At 35.2% G+C, this 25,953-nt stretch overlaps 3 protein-coding genes across 7 annotated transcripts in view; all 3 read left to right on the plus strand.

Annotated features, from left to right (window-relative positions):
- LOC148679789 (uncharacterized) overlaps positions 1 to 25,953 on the plus strand; it is a 415,121-nt gene that overhangs the window by 73,540 nt on the left and 315,628 nt on the right. The gene's annotated exons all lie outside the window — the stretch shown is intronic.
- ddah2 (DDAH family member 2, ADMA-independent) lies at positions 8,567 to 20,725 on the plus strand. 4 transcript variants are annotated; one of them, NM_001100065.3, is given in 6 exon segments: positions 8,567 to 8,599; positions 9,782 to 10,313; positions 10,584 to 10,772; positions 11,603 to 11,722; positions 14,473 to 14,616; positions 20,323 to 20,725. In NM_001100065.3, coding segments are annotated over 5 exon segments (861 nt in total). In that variant the 5' UTR covers positions 8,567 to 8,599; positions 9,782 to 10,022; the 3' UTR covers positions 20,440 to 20,725.
- cratb (carnitine O-acetyltransferase b) overlaps positions 25,252 to 25,953 on the plus strand; it is a 14,355-nt gene continuing 13,653 nt past the window's right edge. The window contains 2 exon segments of one of the 2 annotated variants that reach the window (NM_001004594.2): positions 25,252 to 25,547; positions 25,783 to 25,953. The exon segment at positions 25,783 to 25,953 is cut by the window's right edge and continues 45 nt beyond it. In NM_001004594.2, coding sequence (NP_001004594.2) covers positions 25,497 to 25,547; positions 25,783 to 25,953 — 222 coding nt within the window. In that variant the 5' untranslated portion in view covers positions 25,252 to 25,496. 2 annotated transcript variants of the gene reach the window in all.

Consider the following 25,953-nt stretch of genomic DNA (forward strand, 5'->3'; position numbering starts at 1 on the left):
TTTATAACATGCATATTTCAGACTTGTTGGTTGTTGTGTACTGAAATAATATATTTATCACAAAAATATTCTATTACTTATTGCTGCTGTTTTAATACAGTGAGAATATTAAGGTCGTTGCTTAATAAAAAGTCCCCCAGAGAAGAAATATGTATTGAAAGGTGTAAATTTGCCTACAGGATTCCTTGTTGCAATGTCTTCAAAACAAAATTAAAAATGAAAGGATTTCAGTGGTGAGCTCATAATGATGGGATCAAAAGGAAGTGAACTGGACTCTAAGGGACTTAACATACGGCAAGTTCATTTCAATACATTTTATGTCAAGATTAATTCTGTGATTTAAATTCATATTTACACACTCTACAGATGCTGTCTTCCTACCTCAGATTGTGATGGACCTAGAATGCGACACCGTTTACGAATAAGTCAAGAACCAAGTGAAACATTATTTTCCAGAGTACAGATTATGGAGGGGTCTGCAAAACTAATGGAGTAGTTTCTTCTTCTTGGAGTGCCACAGCTTGTGAGTAACCAAACACTGTTACATTGTGTGCCAAATAGATATGAAAAATCCAATGCCAAATGTGTCAAATCCAATGCCAAATGTGTTCCAGGTCTCACATATTAATAAATATATAGATTAAACACAAGTCCCTTTGGATCTGCCAAATATGATGAATGTTATTTGATAAACAGTTATTTTGTTTTGTTCTTATTCTAATTTTATTGTTTGATTTAATGTTCATACTGAATTGAGGTCACTCAGAAATGTCAATTTCATTAAATTCTGTAACAAATGATGATTTCTGTATTTTTGGTGACTTTAAAGTACTTGTATTGCTGAAAATGTGTCACTTGGAAACTTACACAAAATAAACAAAATGTTTTCATTTAGGATGCTGCATATAAGGACTTAGTGAAGAACACGAAACATCTTTAAAAGAAATGGCCCAAAAGAAGGGAAGGGAAAGAAAAGTTGGAAGTGCTCTATAGTCTCATTGGACCAGCAGAATAAACCACAGAAGGTAACTACACTACACAGAACTACCCTCCAACCACCACCACCCCCCCCCACCACCACCCCTCACACACACACACACACACACACACACACACACACATACACACATACACACACACATACACATACACACACACACACACACACACACACACACACACACACACACACACTTTAATTGTATTCATTATAACTGTAATTCTATTTGACTTATGTTCACTGGTTAAAAGTACTCAACATTGAAATATTGCTTTACAGAAATCCAAAAGTCCTAACAGCTCTCCTGATTCCGTCAAGGCTTGAAGTGTCAGCATTACGATGGCCAACACTCACTCACTATCCTTCGGCTCCCTCATTTATCAGAGGCACCACAGTAGAATGAATTAGCAATTACTCTTCACTTTCCAGCCGCAACCCAGCACTGGGAAACACCCGTATACTCTCTCATACACTTGCACACATTCACTCACTATGGCAAATTTACCAATACCGTACGCATGCCTTTGGATTGTGGGGGCAACCGGAACACCCAGAGGAAACCCACACAAACACTGGGAGAACTTGCAAACTTCACACAGAAACACCAACTGACCCAGTCGGGACTCGAACCAGTGACCTTCTTGCTGTGATGTGTCAGTTTTAACCAGTGAGCCACTGTGCCACCCATGGGCAAAACTATTTACGTTATAAGAGAGGCCGGCAAACATGGACATGCTATGTGCACACTTACCTGTAGGCTTCAAACAAGCCTGAAGGACTCAATTAGTTTGATCAGTTGTGTTTACACTGCAAAAAATGCTTTTCTTGCTTAGATTTTTTGTCTTGTTTCTAGTCTAAATATCTAAAATTTCTTATATCAAGAAGCATTTTTAAGACAAGCAAAACATATTGCCTTGTTTTGAGAAATAATATGCCAATATTAAGTCAGTTTTTCCAAAAAACAAGCAAAATAATCTGCCAATGGGGTAAGCAAATGAATCTTGTTTTTTCTTTTGACGTAAGATTATTTTGCTTACCCCATTGGCAGATTATTTTGCTTGTTTTAAGGAAAAACTGACTTAATATTGGCATAATATTTCTCAAAACAAGGCAATATGTTTTGCTTGTTTAGAAAATTCTTCTTGATTTAGGAACTTTTAGATATTTGGACTAGAAACAAGACAAAAAATCTAAGTAAGAAAAGCATTTTTTGCAGTGTAATTAGGGTTGGAACTAAACTGTGCAGAGCTGCGGCCCTTTTGGAACTCAGTTTAACACCTGTGATTTAGGCAAACCATATATGGTAACTAACTCTTTAGCATTATCGCCACCTATTGAATTTCACAAATATGGTTTCCCATTTCAGTCATTATTATATCGTAACGATTATTTTCACATCTCTGCAGTTTCTGAACTTATGTATATAATTAAATAAAATATGAATATGTAAATAAAAATAATTGGTTAAAGACACTATGACTTTATTCATGTGTCCACATACACAAAGAAAACATTATAGACCGTCTAATTGTTGGATTAAGTGTAATAAACTAATTCAAGCTCTTATTATCATACTTGGTTAAAATCACTTTGTTGTAAAATATAAAAAGCAAACAATAATATGTCACTTTAAAATAAATTATCCTACTATAGTTAATCATTTAAACAATATATATAGTTATAAACTGATTATACTTATATTATATTATGATATTAACTGATTATAATTATAAGTTTATATATAAATTTCTATCTTTTACTAAACTGTCACAACTGTTATATATATATATATATATATATATATATATATATATATATATATATATATATATATATATATATATATATATATATATATATATATATATATTTATATATATATATATATATATATATATATATATAATTAATAGTTCATTTGTTTCTATTGCTAAATTTTGGTTTAAAACAATTTATTGCTTACTATAAATTACTACAGTATTAAATGTGGGAAATCATTCATTAAAAGGTTATTAGAAAATTAAGCTAATAAACACTATTAGCAGTAGTAAAATATTAATATAGTGTTATACATATGTTACATGTAAAAATATTTTTATTACATATAATGTATAATTGCCTATTAACTTATTATTTCCTTCATCATATATTAATCTATTATATAAATTAAAACTGTCCAAATTAGATTGTTTAGCAAGGCCAGTAAATGAGAATTTGCCATATTATTGACAGATGATAATGACTGATCGGCTATAATGACTGATTAAAAACTATTATATTGAATGCCGATCGGACACAATGCTCCCCATTCGGCCGTCTCAATCGTAATATTTGTGAAATAAAGTAAACACTATTTTTTATTGTGTACAATATTTGTTAATCATATATATCAAAATATATTGATGACGATGTTCAAAAAGACGTTAATAACATTAACATCCGTTGTAACCATATATGGTTTGCCTAGATTGTGTGTCCTAGATTGTGTGTGCCTAAAACAAGTGTGGTTCTGCGGGCCTGCAGCTGGATATATCTCATATTTGGCCCATTCTGACATAAGCCACCTTTAACTGTGGCCAGTTTTACTCATTCAAAACACTCAACAAAAATTGCTGCGAGTGTCACATTCATTGGGTGGGAAAAAGGCAGAGGGCTCAGGTGCAGGGAAAATGGATTTTTATTTATAATAAAATAAAGGACAAATAATATAAAAAAACAAACACCAAGACGAGAGCGCGCATGATAAACACGCCCAGACCTCGCACGCCCTCATCAAGCTGGAGCACACATGGCCCAAGCGCGGTCGTGAGGGCGCTCATACAAAAGACGCACAATGACAGAAAATGAGTGCTCAACCCTAAGAAAACTCGAGCTAAACACAATATACAAGACATGACAGGACTTGTGTCTGGACGCTGGATCTACCACCAAAAAAAGAATTAACAAGACTAGAGTAGCAGAACCCTGACAGCGAGTGACACAGAGAAAATCAAATCAGAACCGCTGAGTTAAATCAGATGCTAATAATCTTTATAATAATGACTTGTATTCAAAATTATTGATTTGTAGATTATGTATGTTATACATGGATTGTATATTAAACATTTTAATTCTCTTGACTCTGGCAAGGTGCTTATGTTGACTTTTGTAAGTAGCCTATATGTAATGTATGTAATGTTTTTTATATGAAGTATTGCATTGCCCAGTGGGTAACTTGATGTCAAAACAACATCATATTGATATCAAACATGTCATCAAATTGATTGTAATTTAAACATTAAATTTTATAAAGGCAGTTGAGGTCTAATAATCTGTGAGTTTAACTTACTAAATTACTGATCATTTTGTTATGGAATCATAAAAAATGATAATTAACAATAATTTAAGTTGGAATTTATGAAGTTACAGCAAAAATGTTAAAAAAACTAAATTCAAATTGGAATTACTGTAGTTTTGTAAATAAGTAAAACAAAAAAGTCAGAAACAATTTATTGTTGTGGATTCATTGAACTTTTTTCATTTAGAGCTTTTTATTTACAGTTTTGACACACACACCCAAAAGAAGTGGCTACAAATGGTTTAAAAGCACCAACCAAGCAGAAGCCATATTTAAAAAAAAATTAATATCAATGTGATATTGTGCATATATTATTGGGGAAGTAATTACAACCCAAGTTATTTTGCTCCTTTGCTTTAAAGGAGTCAAATAAACATTTCCATCAGGGGTCACTCACCACTTTCAGTCGTCTTGCAGATTTGAGCATTAAACAGACCTTAATCCTCTTCAGGGTGGCTCTAAATAAATTTATAATCTGGATATCCTGCATTTTGTGTTCTGACTGCAGTGAACAGACGGCTGGCTGACTCAATAGGATGCAGCCTTTATGATGCAAGCTGAGACTGCATCTCCCAGTGATGCAGTGTCAGACACAATGCACTCACTGGAGCTAGTGACGCCACTGTGAGGGATAGGGTTAGTGGTGAGGTTAGGTGAGCCCATTAAAAAGCATTGGATGCAGCTCAGATTGCACTGCACCAGATCTGCATTGACCCCTCTTGGCTGACTGAAAAAAAAACTGTTACACTGTAAAATCCAACAGTCATCTTTATCAAATTAAATGAGTTTAGTTAACTCAAATTTTACTGAAAGTTAGATTGACTGAGTTTTTAACTAGGGCAATTTTTAACTAGGGTAAACCCCATATAAACAGTACATTAAATAAACAAAAAACAAGGGAAAACTATTATGTTTGTTGTAATTTCACTAGTAAATGTGGGCAATCAAATGCAACCAGGCATGAATATTAATGCTGTCGTGAACAATGTAATGGTTTTTCACTGGGAAAACAATTGTCTTTGAGGCTATTGGTATGCTATTTCCATTTACTGAACTCTTATTATTCAGCTATACCTATATTCAGATTTTTTTTCATTATCTGGCACCTTTAAGACAAATTATACATTTTCATATTGTTATAATTATGTGGAAATATTATTGTTTTTAAAAGTATGCATGTACTGCATTTGTGTGTTTCTGAACACCACAGGACTGAAAGAATGTCTGCTTTTTCCAAATTACTGGTATGCATAGCACAAAATGACAGCAATCTTGTGACACAAGATCGTGACATGGCCACGATAAGCGGTTTACTAGTGATTATGGCAGAGACACGAACAAAACATACACTAATAAACTTAAGGAACACCTTGAAGACATTGCATTCATTATTACACATCATGGAATTACACATAAAGTGCAAAGAGAGAGGATTGAGTCACTTTTGTGAGGGATTTTGGTTTGAAAAAAAAAAAAGAAAAAGGATCAGACAGATGGTTGGTACTTTAATCCTGTCTGTCTCTCTCTTTGTCTCAATCTCTTGCTCCATCCCCCATATATGTCTCATATTAAACTGTTCTGAACAGCACTTTCCTCATGCCTGTGAAAAAAGCCATATATTTCATGTCCAAACATATATTTCATATTCATAAAATAAAAAATGCTCCTTTATTACCTATTACCTTTATTATTAATAGTGATATTACCTTATTCACTTTCTTTTCGCCTTAGTCCCTTTATTAATCTGGGGTCGCCACAGCGGAATGAACCATCAACTTATCCAGCATTTGTTTTATGCAGCGGGTGCCCTTCCAGCTGCAACCCATCTCTGGGAAACATCCACACACACTCATACACTACGGACAATTTAGCCTACCCAATTTACCTGTGCCGCATGTCTTTGGACTGTGAGGGAAAAGTACACACTAAGTTATTAAACACTTAACTTTCTGTTGTTTTATAAATGACTAATGCTCATTAACAGCGACATGGCAAGTCACCTTTATTTACACAACCCTTTATATTGCAGTTCCACTGTAATAAACAAAGTTAAAAAAAAAAACTATTTCAGGCAAAGTTATTCTCAAATTTCTGCTGAAAACATTCTTAAATATCTAATAAAATACTGTTTAAGGGATTAAGAGAAAGTAATGTAACAGATTTTGTCTGTAAGCAATGTTAATTTAGTTATGTAAACAATGTGTTCTAACCGCACAGAATTTCTGCATACAACCCAATATTGATGACCATTAATTATCTTCTGCAGCTTTTTTCTGCTGTCTGGTGTGCATGTGGTGATCTTGAATAAATCCAATGAGTAAATGAATCAGTGACTCACTGATTAAGAGTCACTTAATGCCACCTTCTGATACAGTGAAAGCAGAAAGTGTCAACTGTACTGTTGTATATAACAGCAATTTCAGAACAAGAAGATGAATCAAAATTGTTTGATAGTGCTTCAACTCATGACGTTCAAATATTGGACACCCCAATTAGTTTTGGCATACTATTATCCTGGAGTAAATATCTGATCAGCTGATGAGTTCATGAAGAATGGACCAACCAAGTCAATATCAAGTCATTTCAATTTGTGATTTTAATTTTAAATGGTCTATTCCAGAGATTGATTTTTATACTTTTGTCAAAGACATGAAATATCATGGAGTTTTGATTGTTGTTTTAAATTAAATTTTCCATTTTTTAAATGTCATTTTTCTAAAACATTTTATTACTATTATTATTATTATTATTATTGCATTGTTTCACACCTGACGACGCAGTGAATGGGTGTGTATGGATGTTTCCCGGAGATGGGTTGTAGCTGGAAAGGCATCCGCTTTTTGAAACATGTTTGATAAGTTGGCAGTTCATTCCGCTGTGGCGACCCCAGATTAATAAAGGGACGAAGCCGAAAAAGAAAATGAACGAATGTGATATGTATTGTGTTTTTTTCAGCTTCATCGTCAACTGGCAATCTCTAAAAATGCAGTCATCAGACTGTTAATAAGGACCAATATTGTGCTTTGGCTTCAAAATGACCACTTCAATGACTGGTGTTTAAAAATTAGATGACGGAAATACAAAATGTAAAGTCTGTAAAAATACTATCAAGCTATAAATGTGGTAGAGGGCACACAGGGCCTAATTGCATCCAGAGTCTTCACAAGGATTTTAACTAATCACTGGCAAAGTCCATTGTGTCCTGCCTGAAGACCTCCACCATAGTCCCCTTGCCGAAGAAGTTCCACAACTACAGGCCAGTGGCGCTTACCCCAGTGGTAATGAAGTGCTTTGATTAACTGGTCCACAACAAAAACAGCAACCCTACACTGCAGCCCGGACCCCCACCTGTATGCCAAGAGCAGATAGCTACACAGCAGACACTGCAGCCACACCACTTCATAGCATGTTATTACAGCTGGGAGCAATGTGCAGATGCTTTGTGTAGATTACAGTGCGGCATTTAACACCATCCTTCCACACAGACTGAAAGATTTGGGGCTTACACATTCCACCTGCATGTGGATAAGCAGGTTCCTCTGTGATCGCAGACATAGTTAGAATTGGACATTACACATGTACAGTGTCCCGTCCGTCTCAGTACCAGCTCAGTCCAGGGCATGCTGAATCTCTTGCTTTACTCTACTTTCATTGTACCTGTGATGGGTTGTCATTTTCCATTTTGCTGTTCCCAAAATTATGCAAGGCGCAGCAGCGGTCTGATTTTATTTTTTATCCATTCATTATTGGTCATGGAAATAAGCATTTCAGTGAAACTCCCTGGGAAAAGTCAGGGAATTTTATATTTAGCTTAGGGAACCCTGCAATGCCTTTTTAAAATTATTGCTAAATCATGAATCACAATGTGCTATTAATGCTTAAATCACAGAAAGTTATATTTTTCATTTGAGAGAGCATTTATTAACATTAGAGAGTTAATAATTTTCAGAAAAGGCTAGAAATGTTAAATGCTCAGATGGCACCCCCACGTCTGTCATCTGTCCGACCCTAAAGCGCAACATAAATACTCTTGATAAAACAGGGATGACAAAGTTAACCCCGACCTACTTATTAAAAGAGCGGATTAGCGAATAACTGCAAATAAAACACGTGCGGTCATAGCTCAAAATTCACTAATCACGTTGTCTAATAAGAACAGCAGACCACAGCTTCGTTGATTTTTCGATCCAAGAAAGTTTCGTTATATGTTAAAAAGAAATATAGGGAGCGGTGGAGGTGTGGCATTGTGAACAACAAGAGGGGTAGGTGGAAAATCCTAAAATATGGTTTGGATTGTTTTTTCATGCGGATCAGAGTCGGGCAGATTTTAAGAATTGTTGTCCAACTTCGTCTCAGGAGGTTTGTTAAAGAACAATTTAGGATTCGTTTTAAAGTACGTTCCTGTTAGATCTCTCTTTGTTTAACGTAAGCTGTGATAAGTAAATCTCCAAAAGGCAGTGTGTGTTGAGGGGGAAGGGAAATAGTCGAGGTTAGGAGTAGATAATAACGGTACTTTATTTTGTAAGCCCGAATGTGTACTTGGACATTACAGTGAAAGGACATCGAGTTTACTTGTTTGATTTTGTGTAAGGTAGGACGGTTCACAATTTGTTGTATTTCAACAGGGCGTCAACTTTGGCAGCCCCGACAGCTTTGGACAAACTGTTGTTTAGGGACAAACGTTTTTCCAGAACGCCGTTTAAAATATAAATGGTTCATGTTTGTTATTATTAATATTATCATTAAAAACTGGTTCATTGGTCTAGTTGTAATTTATTTAATGTTTACACCACTATGTTTATATGCTGCTTAATACAGCGACTGTATGCTATGTGTCCGTATACCTAACTGTTAAGTTAATTCCAGACATTCCTGATCCGATAATTTGCATTTGAAATAAGATGTGTTTGTAAACTACGTGTGTATTTTGTCATCCAAGTTAAGACTACATGTTGAGGCAGGTTTAAGCAAAGAAAACGTGTCAACAACTTGGTAAACTATTTGCTTGTCTGCCTACTAAAGCAAGTGGGCAATTCCATGAGGATTTTTTTAAAAGCATAGGTGCTTATTCATTTGTTTAGTTCATTCACACTCCTGATGGTCTGAGGTGGTTTATCGTTTCTGAAAGCGTAAACCGATGTGGACTGAGACATTACACCATATTTTAAGTTTGAAGTAGATGACGAAGTCCAATTTGTAGTTTAAGTTTATTATTTTTGTTATTCTGTTAGCTAAAATGAGGATCAGCTCCATATTTTGCTCTCAAAGTGCACTTGGTAATTTACTTTTCAAAATGTTTGTACAGAAAAACAAATCCCCTAATCCCACTGGAGGATGAGATTCAAGGCCCAAATATTAACTGAGGATTAGTTCTTGTTGTTTTATTTTTATTTTTTGTTCAAAGCTTTTAATATTGTTTTCTCTCCATTTATTTTCTCTCTTAGGGGCAAACACTTCTTGTCATCTTCGAATCCCCTGGTCAGAAAAGTCGAGCATGATTTCCTGAACTATTTTTCATCTTTTGAAGCTTCTTATCATTTTTACAGATTGACTGTTCGTTACATCCTTAAACGTAATCAGTTTGCATGACTATAATAACAGCCACTCACACACACATTCTCTTAAGCTTATATAAGATTCACCAGCCACCGATCATACTTCAACCACATTCATTGAGAGGCCAGCATGGCCAATATATATCCATATGGCTGCTTTACTCATGCTATTGTTAGAGGTATCCCAGAATCCTTTGGGAAGCTGGCAGAGGGTGGAGATGGATTTCAGACTGACATTGCCAAGGCCAAGCGTCAGATGGGGGTGTTGACAGGTGCATTAAGGCAAAAGGTGGGACTACAGTTGATTGAAATACAGGTAGATTCTGATCTGCCTGAGAGCTGGCGAATCGAAGACATTGCTGTTATCCAAGGTGACACAGCGCTCATTACACGACCCTTCAAACAGCAGAGATGCTGTGAGGTAAGTGGTAGACACAAGATGTACTCTATGAAATGTTTTTTCATTTTTTTTCTAAATAAAATGATGATTTTTGTAGTATGTTTTACAAGAATATATTTCTTTTTTCAATTTTACCCTTTCGTGTTTAATTCAGTGCTACTTGACAATTGTTTGTCAAATTTTGTACCAAATATCAAATTGTAATTATTTAAAAAAAAAAAAAAAAAAACTCGTAAAATAAAAATAAAGTGCAAAAGATGTAGAAATTGCTCATAACAAAAATTTGTTTAGGCAGAGGCTGTGCGGCGAGTCCTAAATGAACTGAACATGACGGTGGTGGAAATGGGCGAAGAGGAAGGGGGTTCTGGTGGAGCCACTCTTGAAGGAAGTGATGTCCTTTTTACTGGAAAAGAGTTCTTTGTGGGCATTTCCAAACATACAAATCACCGGGGAGCAGAAATTCTGGCTGACACCTTCAGGGTGAGCAGTATTTTATTGAATTAGTTCTCTTAGTATGGATTTATTAGAACATTGTATATGTAGCAGTCATTATGCACATTACACATTGTCAGGGGCATTTTCAGGGGAAAAGTGAATGCGGCCCTTGCCTGGCTGCCCTCAAAAATCCTGAAATATTGTTTTTATTATTTTTATAGATCTGTATTTTCTTGATCTGCATGTAATAGTCTAATCCCTGCTATTTTAACAAGCTTCTGGAACTGACAACCCTACATGTCTGCAATGATGTCTTCTCATTGGCACAGCACAGTGTGCACAAAAATGTTGATGATTGTATTGGTTGCTGAGGAACAATGCTAATTAGCTGTGTAAGGGATAATGGTCTTAGCGCAGAGGAGCTAGAGTCTAGTGTGTTAAGCTAGACATGACATAAAATTAGAAATGCCAAAATGTTCAAACAGAAAGGATGTTGCCAAAAAGGAAACGAGAGGAAAAGAGAGAGCAGAGTAAACAGGATAAAGGAAACAACTTCTTACAATATATATATATATATATATATATATATATATATATATATATATATATATATATATATATATATATACACTCACACACACACACACACACACACACACACACACACACACACATAGACATACACAAACACACACATACACACACAGGGGTTGGACAATAAACCTGAAACGCCTGGTTTTAGACCACAGTTATTCATTAGTATGGTGTAGGGCCTTCTTTTATGGCAAATACAGCATCAGTTAGTTTGGGAATAACAGATGCAAGTCCTGCACAGTGGGAAGGGTTTTCATTTAACACTAGCTATATTTGCCCAGGACTTTGCTGTTTCCACTGTGCCAGTGTGTGGAGGCTCTCGTCTGAAGAACATCTGCTCCATGGGTGGTCCCGATACCATCATTATTAGCAACAGTGATGGGGCAAAGAAAACACTCAGAGTAAGTGTTCAGTTACTTTTATAAGTTATCAGTTACAGTTACTTTTATTTTTTTGTTATTTATTTATTTTTTATACTGGAAATGACACCGGTTTCTCTCAGAATATAATAAGGCGAAGTCGACAAGGCATTGTTGTGAAAAATATTTCTCGCCTTTTATTTACCTTTAAACAAAAAAACAGAAGCTCTCTGCTCTTGGTTTGTGGACAGTCATGGTTAAGATAAAGAAGCTCTGTGAGTACCTGTTGTTTGGCATTGTGGCTACTTAAAAGACAGGAAACTGCTATAAGACCATATCTATGTGTTAAAAGTTCCATTGGCTACAGAGCAAAGTGTTTTTAAAAATATAAAATGTACCACGCAATGAAAAATCTCAGCAGACCTGATTGGAAGCCACAAGTGGAGGATGGTGAGAGTGGTTAAAAAAAAAGCTCATCCTAATGAATCTGGGCTCTGCTGTTGGCAACATAAGGCAGACTGTTCAACAGACACTGATGGATTGCATTGACGCAGACCAAGGAGGACACCGGCTCTCCTGACACACAAAAGCCCACTTGGCCTTTGCAAATGCTCATCTGGACAAAGATAATTTCTGGTCTTTTGTTTTATTTTGAGATGAAGCAAAAATTTAATTATTTGGCCATGATTTAGACTTTATTTGCCATAAAAAAACAAATAAAGTTAATGACGTCCTTCAACCTTAAGGATATCATCACACTGTCAAACATGGTGGTAAGAACCTAGTGTTTTGATAGGTGTTTTTCAGCCATTGTATCAGGAAACCTTATCACAGTAAATGGCACCATGAAAGAGGAGTAATACATAAAAATTCTCAACAACAACATCAGGCAGTCTGCAGAGAAACTTGGCCTTGGCCACCAGTGGACATTTTAGCCACCAGTGGACATTTTAGCATGACAACAAACCAAAACACACAGCCAAAGTAATGAAGAAATGGTTAGCAGACAAAAACATTAATGTTTTGCAGTGGCCCAGCCAGAGTCCTAACTTAAATCCAGTTAAGAATCTGTGGAGAGAGATAAAGATTGTAAAATTGTGAGAATTTGAGCTCATTGTTAAAGAAGAATGAGCAAAAATACCAGTGAAAACATGCAAAAACTGGTCCGCAACTATAGCAGAAGTTTGATTGCTGTAATAACCAATAAACATTTTCCTATTAATTAGTGAAAAGGGTATGGATAGTTTTAAAGGGTCACGAAACACCAAACACATTTTTTAGCTGTTGACAGTCGTGAATGTGTCCCACACTGCTAAAAACACTATTAGGACACATATATTTCATTAAAAAGTTAAAATTGGTTGTTTTTGTGTTTTTCGAGCAAATTCGTACTTCCGGTTTGAAATGAATTTTTGAAGCTGCGTCACGGCCATGAGATCTTAGCGCGTACTCCAGCATGTAGACTGGACTTCTGTACCTGAGAGAACCCTATTACGTCTCTGAGTGTGCTGCATTCATTCATGAGTAAGACTTGGTTCAAACCAATCAGCGCGCTCTATTGTATATGCGGTTCAACTTCATTAATATGTATGCTAGCTTTAAATACTGTTTGTACCTGAAACAGTGTTCAGACGGCAGAGACGACATGTTGTGTTGCCAAAACAAGTGGGAAAAGAATAAGAATTGTTTGGAGATAAGGGTCATTAGTGTTGCTTTATATTGTGCTGCAACGAAGGTTTTGTTTTCATTTTCCAGCTATGAGAGCGCAACTGGACTCACGTGTGGATCAGTGCACGCGACAGAAATACTTTTGTACGGAACATTTTTTACTCGAGAGCTTTTCGCATCTGGAAATTGTGAATTTTCCCCGCATTTTGTGACAGGATAGTCTACATACACACACGGCTTTCTGACTTTCTGAGTTACTAAGAAATGCAGAGTTTTTTTCTCTTTTACAAAGTGCGGTCACAAACATTCCACCATCATTAAACATAGTCACTGTCTTTCTCCCCTCCGTGTGTGTTAGTTTTGCCTCTGTGAAAATCAGCGCGTGCCCAAAAGGAAACTCCCATTTTTATTCAAATCCTTCCCCTTTTCCCTCCCCCAACACTCCCACCCAAACAGAGCTAGACACACCCACTTTCCTGACTTTACTACTAGAAGTGTGAAAACACCCTGCTGTAACAGGGGGGTTTCATGGCCCTTTAAACATGCCAAAAGTTTTTTCCACAATAATGCCTCTTCTGGGCAACATGGTCAGCTGGCATTTCTGTGTGGAGTTTGCATATTCTCCCTGTGTTTTTGTGGGGTTCCTCTGGGTGCTCCGGTTTTCCCCCACTGTCCAAAGTTATGCCGTACAGGTGAAGTGAATAAACTTAATATGTGTGTGAATGTGGAAGTTTATGGTGTTTCCCAGTGCTGGGATGCAGCGGGAAGGGCATCTGCTGTGTAAAACATATGCTGGATAAGTTGCCAGTTCATTCAGCTGTGGTGACCCCTGCTGAATAAAGGGACTAGGCCAAAGGAATATGAATGAATAAATGAACGATGCCTCATTGTCACATACTCATGCATTGTCTTTTGGCAGAAGCCTCTGTTATTTCCAAAAAACTTTTATTCAACCAGCATGTTTAAGTCAGAATTTCCCAGTGGTATGAATAATTTTGACCTTGACAGTATAATGTCACATAATCTATATGTAAAATGTTTATGCAGCTTTTCTGTGGATTATACAGCTTTTTAAATCAAAGTGATGCAATTATTCTTACACACTCAGCATTTTTGTGTTACAGGTGATGGAGCAGCTATCTGACCATCATTATGAGATCTTGTCAGTATCTGAGGAGGTTGCTGCCAACTGTATATATATCAGAGGTCCTGCTAAAGTGGACTATCTCCTCCATCCCACAGCTGAGGAGTGCTCTGACAGTATTGCGGTGAGAAAAAGGGAATATACAGTATATCTAAAAATTATGATTAGTATATCACTACAATCAACACCACAGTTTTTCATGTATCAGCACAAGAACGCATCAATATGGACTTTTTAATTCGTAAAAATTGAAATGTTTCTTACAATGTACGACTATGTCGGTGACAATCTTGGTCCACACAGAAATAACTGTAATTGGATGAGTGAGGGCAGATTACATAAGCTTTTGACTGAGAAATCTATTGTGGCCAGTTCTATACATATACTGTAGGTGTAAGCCTCACTCAGACATATAAACAACACTTGAATATTTTTCATTATTGCATTTACATTTACTATTTTTTTGTCCGTTTTTCATTATTTCAGTTTTTTCAAATGCAAATGCTTTTGTTCAAAGCGGCTTATTCAATTCAAGTTTACTTGTATAGCATTTTTTAAAATAATTATTGTTCTAAAGCAGCTCCACAAGAGATGCACATCGTTAAATTTGTTGCTACATCGTCACATTAAAGTCAGATAAGTTAAAGAGTTTTGTTTCTTTGATTAAGAAAAGGATTATCACTAAAGATTGATGCAACTCCACCACCATGACCAGTTTGATGAGGCTTATGCTTATAAACAAATCTGAAAGAAGTGGCTTTATTTAAACTATTACAGTGATTTGGTTTAAGCAAGATTTCGTTGCATTAGGATTATTATCTGTTATTATTTTATTGACAATAAGTGCTTTCAGTGGTTGTGACCTGATGTTTAAAAGGCTGACTTTTAAAAGATGTCTGTTTTCAATTATTTACTTTTTTTTTAAATTTAGACGAGCAAGGGTCTATGTGGCTATAATGTGAATTTTGACTTCACTTGAGTCAAACAGTAGAAAGGACCGTGGAGATGTTGTCTGCAGTTCAGTTCACCTGAGCGTGCAGGATGACCACTCCAATGCTTCCGCCAGTGTTCAGGATAGCGGTATCGTAACAGAAACATTTTTAAAACCGTGTTTGCACATCTTACCCTTACGATAGAGAGCAGGGTGTTTGATGTCCTGAACAGTTTGCGGGTGTCTGAAGTGTTGTTGATTTTGTTATGGTAGTATAGGGTTTTGGCAAATGGAGTTGGGAGGCAAATAATGCAAATTGAGATTAATACATGCTTAAAGTTTACTGCAAATTAAATATTGACATGATGAAATATTTCTGGTACTAACCTTAGTTAGAAAATTAGAAATGTAGAAAAAGAATTCATTATAATTATTGTTTAAATTATATAATTTTAAATTTACTGCTTGGAGATCTAATCAGGTGTTAGTGTATTGTGTAGATCAATAGCCACGTTTCCACTATCGCGCCTAAAGCGAGCGAGCCAGGGCGAGCCAAGGCCAGTGGCGTTTCCACTGTCACTTCCGGGGCCTAATCGGGCCAAAGCGGGGCTTTCTCGGGGCCAACGGCCAGCCTATTTCGGCCCGCCGAATACCTTGGGCCAAGGAGGGCCAGCCGGGGCTTCGGGGCGGAGTGAAAGGAGAGGCGGGCACAGTTTTCCGATCGCACTCGAGTACATGCGCCAAACAAATAAATAAATAAGGGAAAGAAAACATCTGGAACAAATTATAGGCTGGGGTCTTTTTTGCATATGATCGCCCTTAAGTTTATCTTTTAAATGTAAGGCTGTTGCATAAAATGATATTTCTTTGCATCTTTGATGTTTCAATAACGCATAATAATCTTTACACCATATTAAAGACACAGCAGACAGTAAAGGTTTTCAAGAGGTTTTGTCAAGTTTAAGGCCTACTGTGTGTGTTTTTTGCGCGTTTAGATGCCTGTGTATGTGTGTGAGACCGAAAAGAGCGCTCCATTCATAGCTCTGTTGATGCCGCGAGCGGCTTTTTTCTTTTCTTTTTATTGTTTTAATTTATTTTGGAGATAATACACTATATGAATACAACAGTAGGACAATAAACTTTACAAATTTCATGTCCACTTTTGTAGGCTCAAAACAATAGTGTCATATCTAGATAAAATAGCCCTATATTGAAATAATTTAAAGAATTACAAATATTAGATAGGCCTATAATAAAATCACATTAAATAAATAAACCAATATAAAACTTACAAAAGCTATAGCTATAACAATTAGGTACTATATCAAACTGTTTCAAATTTATATTAAACTTTCATTTTTCAAAAGCCTCTTTGAAAAAAAGATTTTAGATATTTTCTAAAAAATAAAAATAAATAAACACCGGAAAATGTTTTAAATATTATTTATAAAGTATTTGGATACGATGAAATTAATCAAATCATGCAAACAGAGCATTTTCGGGGTGAGTGAACGCAGAAACTAGGCGACCTTTTTTTCTGTCTGCAGCTGCGCAGCACTTTTTTGACGGGGAAAACTGCAAGTTCAAAATGTGGTCTGTGTCCTCAAACAAGTGTGTTTGTTTTTATATGACGTGGTAAAATTAAAAAAGGACATTTTAAATACATAAAGAGCTTTATTATTGCATAGCTGCTGAGCGCAACGAAATATAGGCTATATTTTATTACGTGCTGCTCTTATGTGCTGAAACACTGAACACTTTCCTTTACTTAAGATATAAAAGGCAACATCTTTAAATAAAGGGAAACACCTATTAAGTGTCATAAAGCCTATAGGGGGAAAATAATCATGTTTCAGTTCTCTCCGGAGCATTTGGGATGAATGTTGGACAGATTCTGTCTAGAGGATGTTATAAAAAACATTTTATATCGAGTTATTAACGGAGAATTTTATATATGTGGTGTTATATTATGGATGTGTGCGCTCCCTGCGCTCCGGGTCCCTCCGTTGGTGGCAAGACCACTGGATTTCGATGCCAGTCGGTCGGCGAGTAAATGAATATGATCAATGAAAACACACAGGCATGTGCGTATAGACATGCGTTGTACTGCTGTACAGTAACGTGTCATTTGTTTCTTTTGGTTGTCCTAATTTTAATAGTTTCGTGATGATGTGATGGTGTGCTTTATCTGCATGATTCTCGCTGAAGTGGGCGGTTTGAGTGACGTTCGATTCGGGGGATGTTCTGGGGGCGGGGTTTGCGTGACGCGCTGCGAGCTACTAGCCCCACAGTGGAAACGCGCCATGATTTCGGCCTCACTGCTCAACCTCCCGGGCGATTGGCCCGGCCTGGCCCGATATAAGCCCTGGCTCGCACTGGCCTGATAGTGGAAATGCGGCTAATCTTGTTCCTGGAGTGTTTGATCAGGGTTGGAGCTGAACTCTGTTGCCAGGAACAGAACTAGTCACTCCTGGTGGTGTAGACTGTGCAGATGCTGGAATTATTGACCATTATTGTGACTATGAAGGATCCCTTTTTTAAAATATGGTTTGTTTTAATGCTGCAAATTTCTCACTTCAAAGTTTTTGTTGATTATGTAATTTTTTTAACAAAACACTTTTTTAAAAAAAAAATCTATTGCTGATTTTGCAGTAAACATTATTTTATTATTTAAACACCACAGAGACATTAATTCCTTACTCAGTATTGTTCTGTGTTCCATGCTTCCATGTTGTTATCTAAGCTTTACTTGTCCTTTTACCTTTACTTTACTTTTACCTGTCTAAATGACCCTCATCTGATAAATTTTTGAAGGCAGTAATGATAAATCCTTCACTCTCTGTGATATCTTACAACCTTTTATGTTTGTGTATATATATATATATATATATATATATATATATATATATATATATATATATATATATATATATATATATATACATATATATATATATATACATATATATATATATATATATATATATATATATATATATATATATATATATATATATATATATAATTTTTATCCAGATTATATCCTTTTTTTAAATTGTATATTTTCTCTCAAGCTCAGATGCACAAATATTATCAACATCTGAGAAAATAACGAGACTGAAATATTGTGCTGTATTGTCCAGTTTGAGTTTCATTGTAAAAGTTATTTTGCATTGGACATGATGGCTTTAAAGAACTGGGCAAGGCTGCTGGGCATTAGAGAATCATTCTATGGTAGTGGTTCTCAAACATTTTTCACCAAGAAACATCTCGGAAAACATTTGTCTCTCCAAGTACCACCATTATTACCTGCATTAACATACAGTAGCTTAGTGGGCTAAATTATTTAGCTACAGCTCTCCACAATTAAAAATAAATAAAAATGCGACTTTTTTTCCTAATAAGAATATTTATTTTTGTCTGCAGTTTGAACATTAACACTGCTTGTTATGTGCTTACAGGTAAATAAAAAAAAGATAATCATTAAATTAAAATGTGATGTACTTTTAAAAAGATTAATAAAATGAGTAACATCCAGTACTTAAATTTAAAGTATTAACATATAGGGCCCTATTATACACACCGTGCAGGGCGCGACGCAATTGTTGTTTGCTAGTTACAGCTTGGCGCAAGAGTCGTTTTATTGCTTTGCACCACGTTAAATAGCAAATGCATTTGCGCTTATATGTGCGCCCATAGGTGTTCTGGTCTAAAAAAGGAGGCGTGTTGAGGCGCATCCATGACACGTTGCTATTTTGAGGAACTATAATAGTTGTTATAATAATGTTATTATTAGTAGTAGTATTTATTATATACATATTTGTATTTGTTTTATTAAAAACAAGCTTAGATTTGCCCACCTGTCAGGTTTTAGACCATATGGGGCATAGCTTGTGTATTTGGAAAAAAAACTCAATTTTTGAACACACTTCTTTATTATTGTTCATTTACTAATTTGCTGGAAATTAGAACTGAATTTAGAAATAGTTTTGAAACAAATCTTTGTGCTCAACAAACGAAATTAATTATTTATAGGTTAATGGATGTCATACAAGTTTGCCTATCCACGAGAGTGAAAGTGAAAAGTAAAGAATAAGGAGGCTCATCTCTCATTCTTGAAGCGCTCCGTATTTCCACTTACAAAGTCTGTCATGTAAATAGCAAATGCGCTATGGCACGACGCAACTGACTCTTAAAGGGAATGGGAGATGAGACTGATTGGTTTATTCTCAAAACATACCTAAAACTCATTAAGAGAATAAGCAAACCCTGTTAGACAACGCCACACGACGCAAGGCAGATTTTTCCATCCTCAAAATAGCAAAAGTGGATTCTGACACACCCTAAATGCGATTGCGCCCTGCGCTTTGGACTTTGCTCATGGATCGTCAAAATAGAAATGAAATGAACAAAATAAATGAACACAGGGTAAAAGTTTTACTGCAAGAAACACCTGTGACAAGTATTATTATTAAGCACTGCATGCTTCAGCCATTGCAGGAAGCAGATTTGCTTTTAGCAGCTGATGATGTGATGTACTGAATACTCTAATGACAGCGGTGTGATAATACGCTCCAGGGAACAGCCAATGCTTGTGGTCGTACGGGTCAAAGGGTTAAAAGTTCTGTTCTAAGGCATTCCGGAGAGCAGTAAATAATATGGTTGCTTGATGTAGTATCTTCTATCCTTCTGAATGTGCTTTGAATGCACAAAAGTGTAAATGCTAATGTTAATAAGTAATTTGATAAGTTAAAATTGTTCGCATCAGTTGTCTTCTGGCAGGTACTTTAAAAAAGACATGAAAGAAGTTTTCTTTTTTTCAAAACTGATTATAAACGATGAATGGTTATATGAAGCTACATACTGTATGTTACATTTACTTACCATTCTCTGTTTTAGGCCTTTCAGCGTTTGACAGACTACACCTTGCTGCCCACAGCCTGCAGTGAGGCCTCCAAACTCGGAGGAGTGCTATCCTCCTTTTGTCTACTCATCAACAAGAAACATACCTATTGACAATCATTGCATAATCATCTTAGATTTTTTTTGTTCACAGTACCTTTACTTAAACAGTCATTACTTTGTGTGGTTATGGGAACATAAATGTGGCAGGCCAGTTAAAACTGGTTTGATATAGTTTGTAAATGTCCAGTTGTTTTTATGCAGTATGCTCTACTCTTGCATCCATCCTAAACTCTTTAGAGTAGGTGCACACGATGATAGTGCTGTAATAAATAGCTTTGAAATAAATAACTGTTATCTCACAATGTAAATAAAGAGTTAAATAATAGGTTTACTCTAACTGCTCAATCTCATGTTGTTTTGAATGTATGTTTTTTGGGTCGCACTTGACAATAAGGTTTCATTAGTTAATGTTACTAACATAAAGTGTGAATGGTACTTGTACAGCATTTATTAATCATAGTTCAACATTTAATAATGCCTTATTAAAATCCAAATTTATGCTTAATAACATTAGTTAATGCACCAAGACTTAACATGTTTCCTCCAGGTGTCCGGTTTACCCCACTGCCCAGAGACATGTGGTAAGGTAAATTGGTAAAAAGGTAAAAAGAGAATTTGGTAAACTAAATTGGCCATAGTAAATGAAGTTTTGTGTAAATGAGAGAGTGTATGTTTCCCTGTGCTGTATTGTGGCTGGAACTGCATCCGGCTCATTGCGCTGTGGCGAATTCAGAGACTAAGCCAAAGGATGGTGTGTGTAAAGTGTTAGTTTTTTTTTTTTTTGTTTTAACTGATGCATTCTTTCACTCTGACTTTTAAGCTTAACACAGATTTAAAATATTTTCTTTTATATTTTTTATATTTTGATAGTCTTTAGAATTTGTCCCTCAGGGACTCCTGTTGTCCCCATTTCTAATTGTAGCACAGGTGAACTGTGCATACAAAAATGGTAATGTGTATATAGCCTTCTTTGTATGTCTTCTGCTGACGTCCTGTTGCCACACTTTTCTCCCTTGGCTTGTTTTTTGTTTTTTGTTTTTTTTTTGCTTGTCCAGTAATCCTCATAGGCCTACATCTTGTCTAATGTGTTATTTTTAAAATGTATTTTAGGGGTCATTCCTGGCAAATAATAATATTTCAGTCCCCCAAATTTTTAAAGTGTTTTTTGAAAAATTACATTTTAAAAACATTTTTCATTGATTTACTTTGTACATTATAATGAATCAACAAGATTTCTACATTAAAAGAATTTTTAGAATAAAAAATATAATATTTCTGTCAAAAACCAAGCTATTTGTCATGTCCCTGAGGCACTTTGAAATTGCATGTAGAAAAAAATTTAATAAAATGCACAGTCTAAATTTTTTCTGTATTACAACTGTTTATCTGTGTTCTTTTGTGATAAATAAATTTAAATACAAAAATAAGATTTTTTTTAATATAAAAAAACAGGCTACAAAATTATGTCCCTCAATATAAACTCAACCCCATCACGCCAGCAATTCTCTACCAATAGCAATTTAGACCCCACTCTTATATAACATCACAGACAGAAAGTGACATTATTCAGCTCTCTTTAACAGCATGGTGCAAAAGAAGGCTTTAATTGCTGCCATGTGGGCCTTCTCTTTTAAACCACACGAGGAGCAGAGGTCATTTTGTTTCAAAAATTCAACCCCATCACACTCAACCCCATTATGTCAATGTTTTGGGGTTGTAAACTAGTAACAGGATTGAGATATTAACCTAATTTAACAAGAATTTTAAATAAAAAAAAAAAAACATTTCAGTAAATAAATACTTACTGTAACTTTTTGTCACTGATAGAATATTTGAAGCAGTGTTTTTACTTAAACTTTGACACAATTTTATGTCAGACATGGCACCCGTACCAGCAGCAGATTTTATATTGATTGTGTCACAAGTTTCATCATGAATTAATGAAAAGCTATTAAAATCAGAACATGTAAAGTAAAAAAAAATTGTTTATCTCTATGTCATGTGACAATTACCCAACTTTAGAGAAGGGGTGATTAAGGGCATAATTCAATATAGATAAAGAGGGTTAAGCTACAGTATCAAAAGGTTTAGGAATCACTGGTTGAATCCCCTGGTCTTCTGCTGCTCTAGCCCATCCGCCTCAGGGTTGGACATGTTGTGTGTTCAGAGATGCTCTTCTGCAGAACTCTATTGTAACGAGTGCTTATTTGAGTTACTGTTGCCTTTCTATCAGCTAAAACCAGTCTGGCCATTCCCCTCTGACATCAACAAGGCATTTGCGCCCACAGAACTGCTGCTCACTATATAATTTTCTACGCTAGAGATTGTTGTGCATGAAAATCCCAGTAGATCAGCAGTTTCTGAAATATTCATAACACCCCATCTGGTTATATAATTTTATTTTATTATTATTATTATTATTAAGAATTTTCATTAACAATTTCATTAAGAAGAACTCTGCTGCAGAACTTTCTGCTGCAGTTTTTATTTATGTTCCTAGAAATAATGTTTATCGTGTCAAATAATGACACGATTTATCTGTTGCTCCTGTTTACTGTAGGTTCTGTTCAGCAATATATTTGGTAACATAGGCCTTTATTAGAATTTTTAAAGGTTATACTAACGGTCCAGTTACTTGCAGCAGTTTACTTTTTTGAATTTTGACTGTATTTGGTTTAATGAAGTTTAATTTCATCTCAGTGTGATTAATGCCTTTGCTAAATGTTTTACTAAGATAAATAAGTGTTTTGGTTAAGTCTTAGATGTAATTTCAAATTAATTAAAACAAATTTAAATTAAAGTGTCCCCTCAACCCTGTTACAGTCTTCAACCCCGTCATTGTATTCTCAAACCTGTGAAATTATTTTTTTTGGAAAATAATAAAAGGAAAACAATTAAATATAGAAAAAATTATTGGTGAGTACCAACCACCATGTTAAGGCCTAACATTAAAAATATGTGGTTTGGGTTAGACATCTAAATTTAAACTAAATTTAAATTTAAAAGAGTCCACAGAATGCGTAAATTGTATAATTGTAACTTAAATCGCATATAAATCTAAAACTTATCAAAAATGTTATATTTTAGCCATTAACAACTCAGTTTTGTCCGTTACAGGGTTGAGAATAATGGGTGACAAATAAGAATAAAATAGAAAATAATATAAGGCTTTAATGCCTGAGGTGGAAAAATATGATTTTTTGAAAGTTTAAATTGTACCTAATTATGTAGGCTATTTAAAAATATAATAAATACACTTTTAAAAATTAGTTTGCTCAAGCTGAATAATACCGAACACCAGGAATGACCCTTATAAGTATTATTCCTTTTCCGATGACCTTAACTATTAATGTACAGGGTATTCTCAGGCAACTGTCAAATTTCCAGACCTTTCCCTGACTATAAAGCTAAATATCCATGTAAACCCATCCATATAAATATCGGAGCCTGAACATTATTTTGCTTGAATGTAATAGTCATTATGAGAGCAAAAATATAATTTATTATAATTATCCTCAGATTTGGAAAACAAAGAAAGAAAAGCACTCTAACAACCAGGCTTTGAAGTGGTCATCAGTGGTGCCCCCAGAAAATATTTTTAGGGGTGGCCAGAAGACGCCACACCAAATCTTGGGGTGGCACACCAAAAATAATGAATTCAGTGTAATGTTATATTTTTGTTTCTGGTAAATAATGTGGTTTTAGTTCATTTAATTAATTGCTATTGAAATAATGCAATTTATTCCTTAAAATACAGGAAGTATTCATGCATAAAATATTCAGGAAGTACTCATGCAAACCAAATAAAAAACAGTATTTAGTTTTAAAAACACTTTACATGTATATAAAGAGCTTTTCAGTTATTTTTTTCATACTTTTATTGTACACTATGCATTATATGCCATGTCTAAAATTAATAAAGATTAACAACAAACAAATTAACAAACTGAACAAAAGACAATACAACATGCACACCTACTTACTATACAGACCCTAATAATATAATTTATCCATATTCCTTTTTTAATATTATTAAAACAGCTTCTTATATTGATATCTTAAGGTAAATATTAAATTGCCATTCATCTGGGAGGAGCAGTAAATCAGTTATGTCAGTGGCACCAATCAATCCACAAAAACTTAGTGGCTGCTATTTATTTATTTATTGAAATTGAAATATTGTAAATTTCCGCAAGTAGATTTAAATGTATAATATCAACAGCAAAATCCTATTTGGGTGGCCAGAATTTACATAAGGGTGGCCTGGTGGTCATTTTAGCCAAAGCTCTTGAAATTAATATTTCACTGGGTCGTTTGCCTTAAAATGGTGCTTAAAATAGTCAAACAGGCAAAAGATGAAAAAAATCGACAAACATGATAGCCTACATATGAAAACTGCTATTTCTGACAACCAAGATTTGGACAAAATATAAATATACAATTCCTGACTTTCAATATCGGGAATAGACCATTTTAAATTTCATCATTTTTCAGAAATTGCATGACCCATTGTGAGGCCCTGACATTACTTTTAAATTAAATGTACTGTAAATTTTTTGAGAAAATGAAAAGTAAATCACCCCCCAAACAAAATGTAACAAAACTGTAATCAAGTGGCTTGATTATGCTACTTTTCTCTAAAACGGTAAGTTAAAAAAATCCAAATGTTTTTCTATATATGTCTGTCTGTTTGTGCACAGTAATAACTTAGGCTACTGTGAATGGCAATCAACAGAAAAGTTTTAGGCAAAGCCTAATATCAATTTTGACCGCTCCCAGCATCCGTACCGTAAACATACGACTAGACGTGCAAGCAAACAAAATACCGCTGGCCTCTGCATATTTTCAACTGGAATGAACGTACTCTTTTACTCAATGCGAATATATACGAAAAACACGGCTGTAAACACTAAACATGTGTTGCATCGTACACACCCGAGCTTTGACGACTTTTAACTGACCAAAATGCTTCAACTGTTAAAAGTTTTTGTTGTTTTCTTTTTTGCCTAAGAAGTCGTCAGGGTTCTATAATACCAAAAACTGGACCTCGTGCACAATCGTATATACTAGTTTTATATTTCGTCGTAAGTTATAAACAGCATAGAAAAATGCTTTTAAAGAGAATACCTGCAAGACTCTGCTCTTCATTCATGATGAGGGTAAGTAACGTTATTGTGTGTAGGCATATAACGTTATTGTATGATTTTATTGGCACATGGACGTTTTGACGAAATTGATTATTTGAAAAACGTAGTAAAATCAATGATTTATGCACGTAATTACAGACGCAAACTACTTTTAGAGTAAAGACAAGTATAAGGGAAGTGACTTAGTAAGTATAAGTTATTTAAATGAAAACTAATATCTCACCTTTAGTCACTTTGTGTTCGCCAGGCCGTGCTGAGGCAGGCCCACTCCTCGGTCCCGTACCAGCCGGTTCCTCCTCTCGGCCAGACATTGCAGCGCTACTTGGCGGCTCTGGAGCCACTTTTGCCGGAAGATGAGCTCGAACACACTCGTAGGATCGTACAGGAGTTTGGATGCGCTGGAGGCCTTGGGGAAAGC

This window comes from Danio rerio, chromosome 19 (assembly GCF_052040795.2).
Source record: "Danio rerio strain M-AB ecotype USA chromosome 19, GRCz13ab, whole genome shotgun sequence".
Taxonomy (NCBI): Eukaryota; Metazoa; Chordata; class Actinopteri; order Cypriniformes; family Danionidae; genus Danio; species Danio rerio.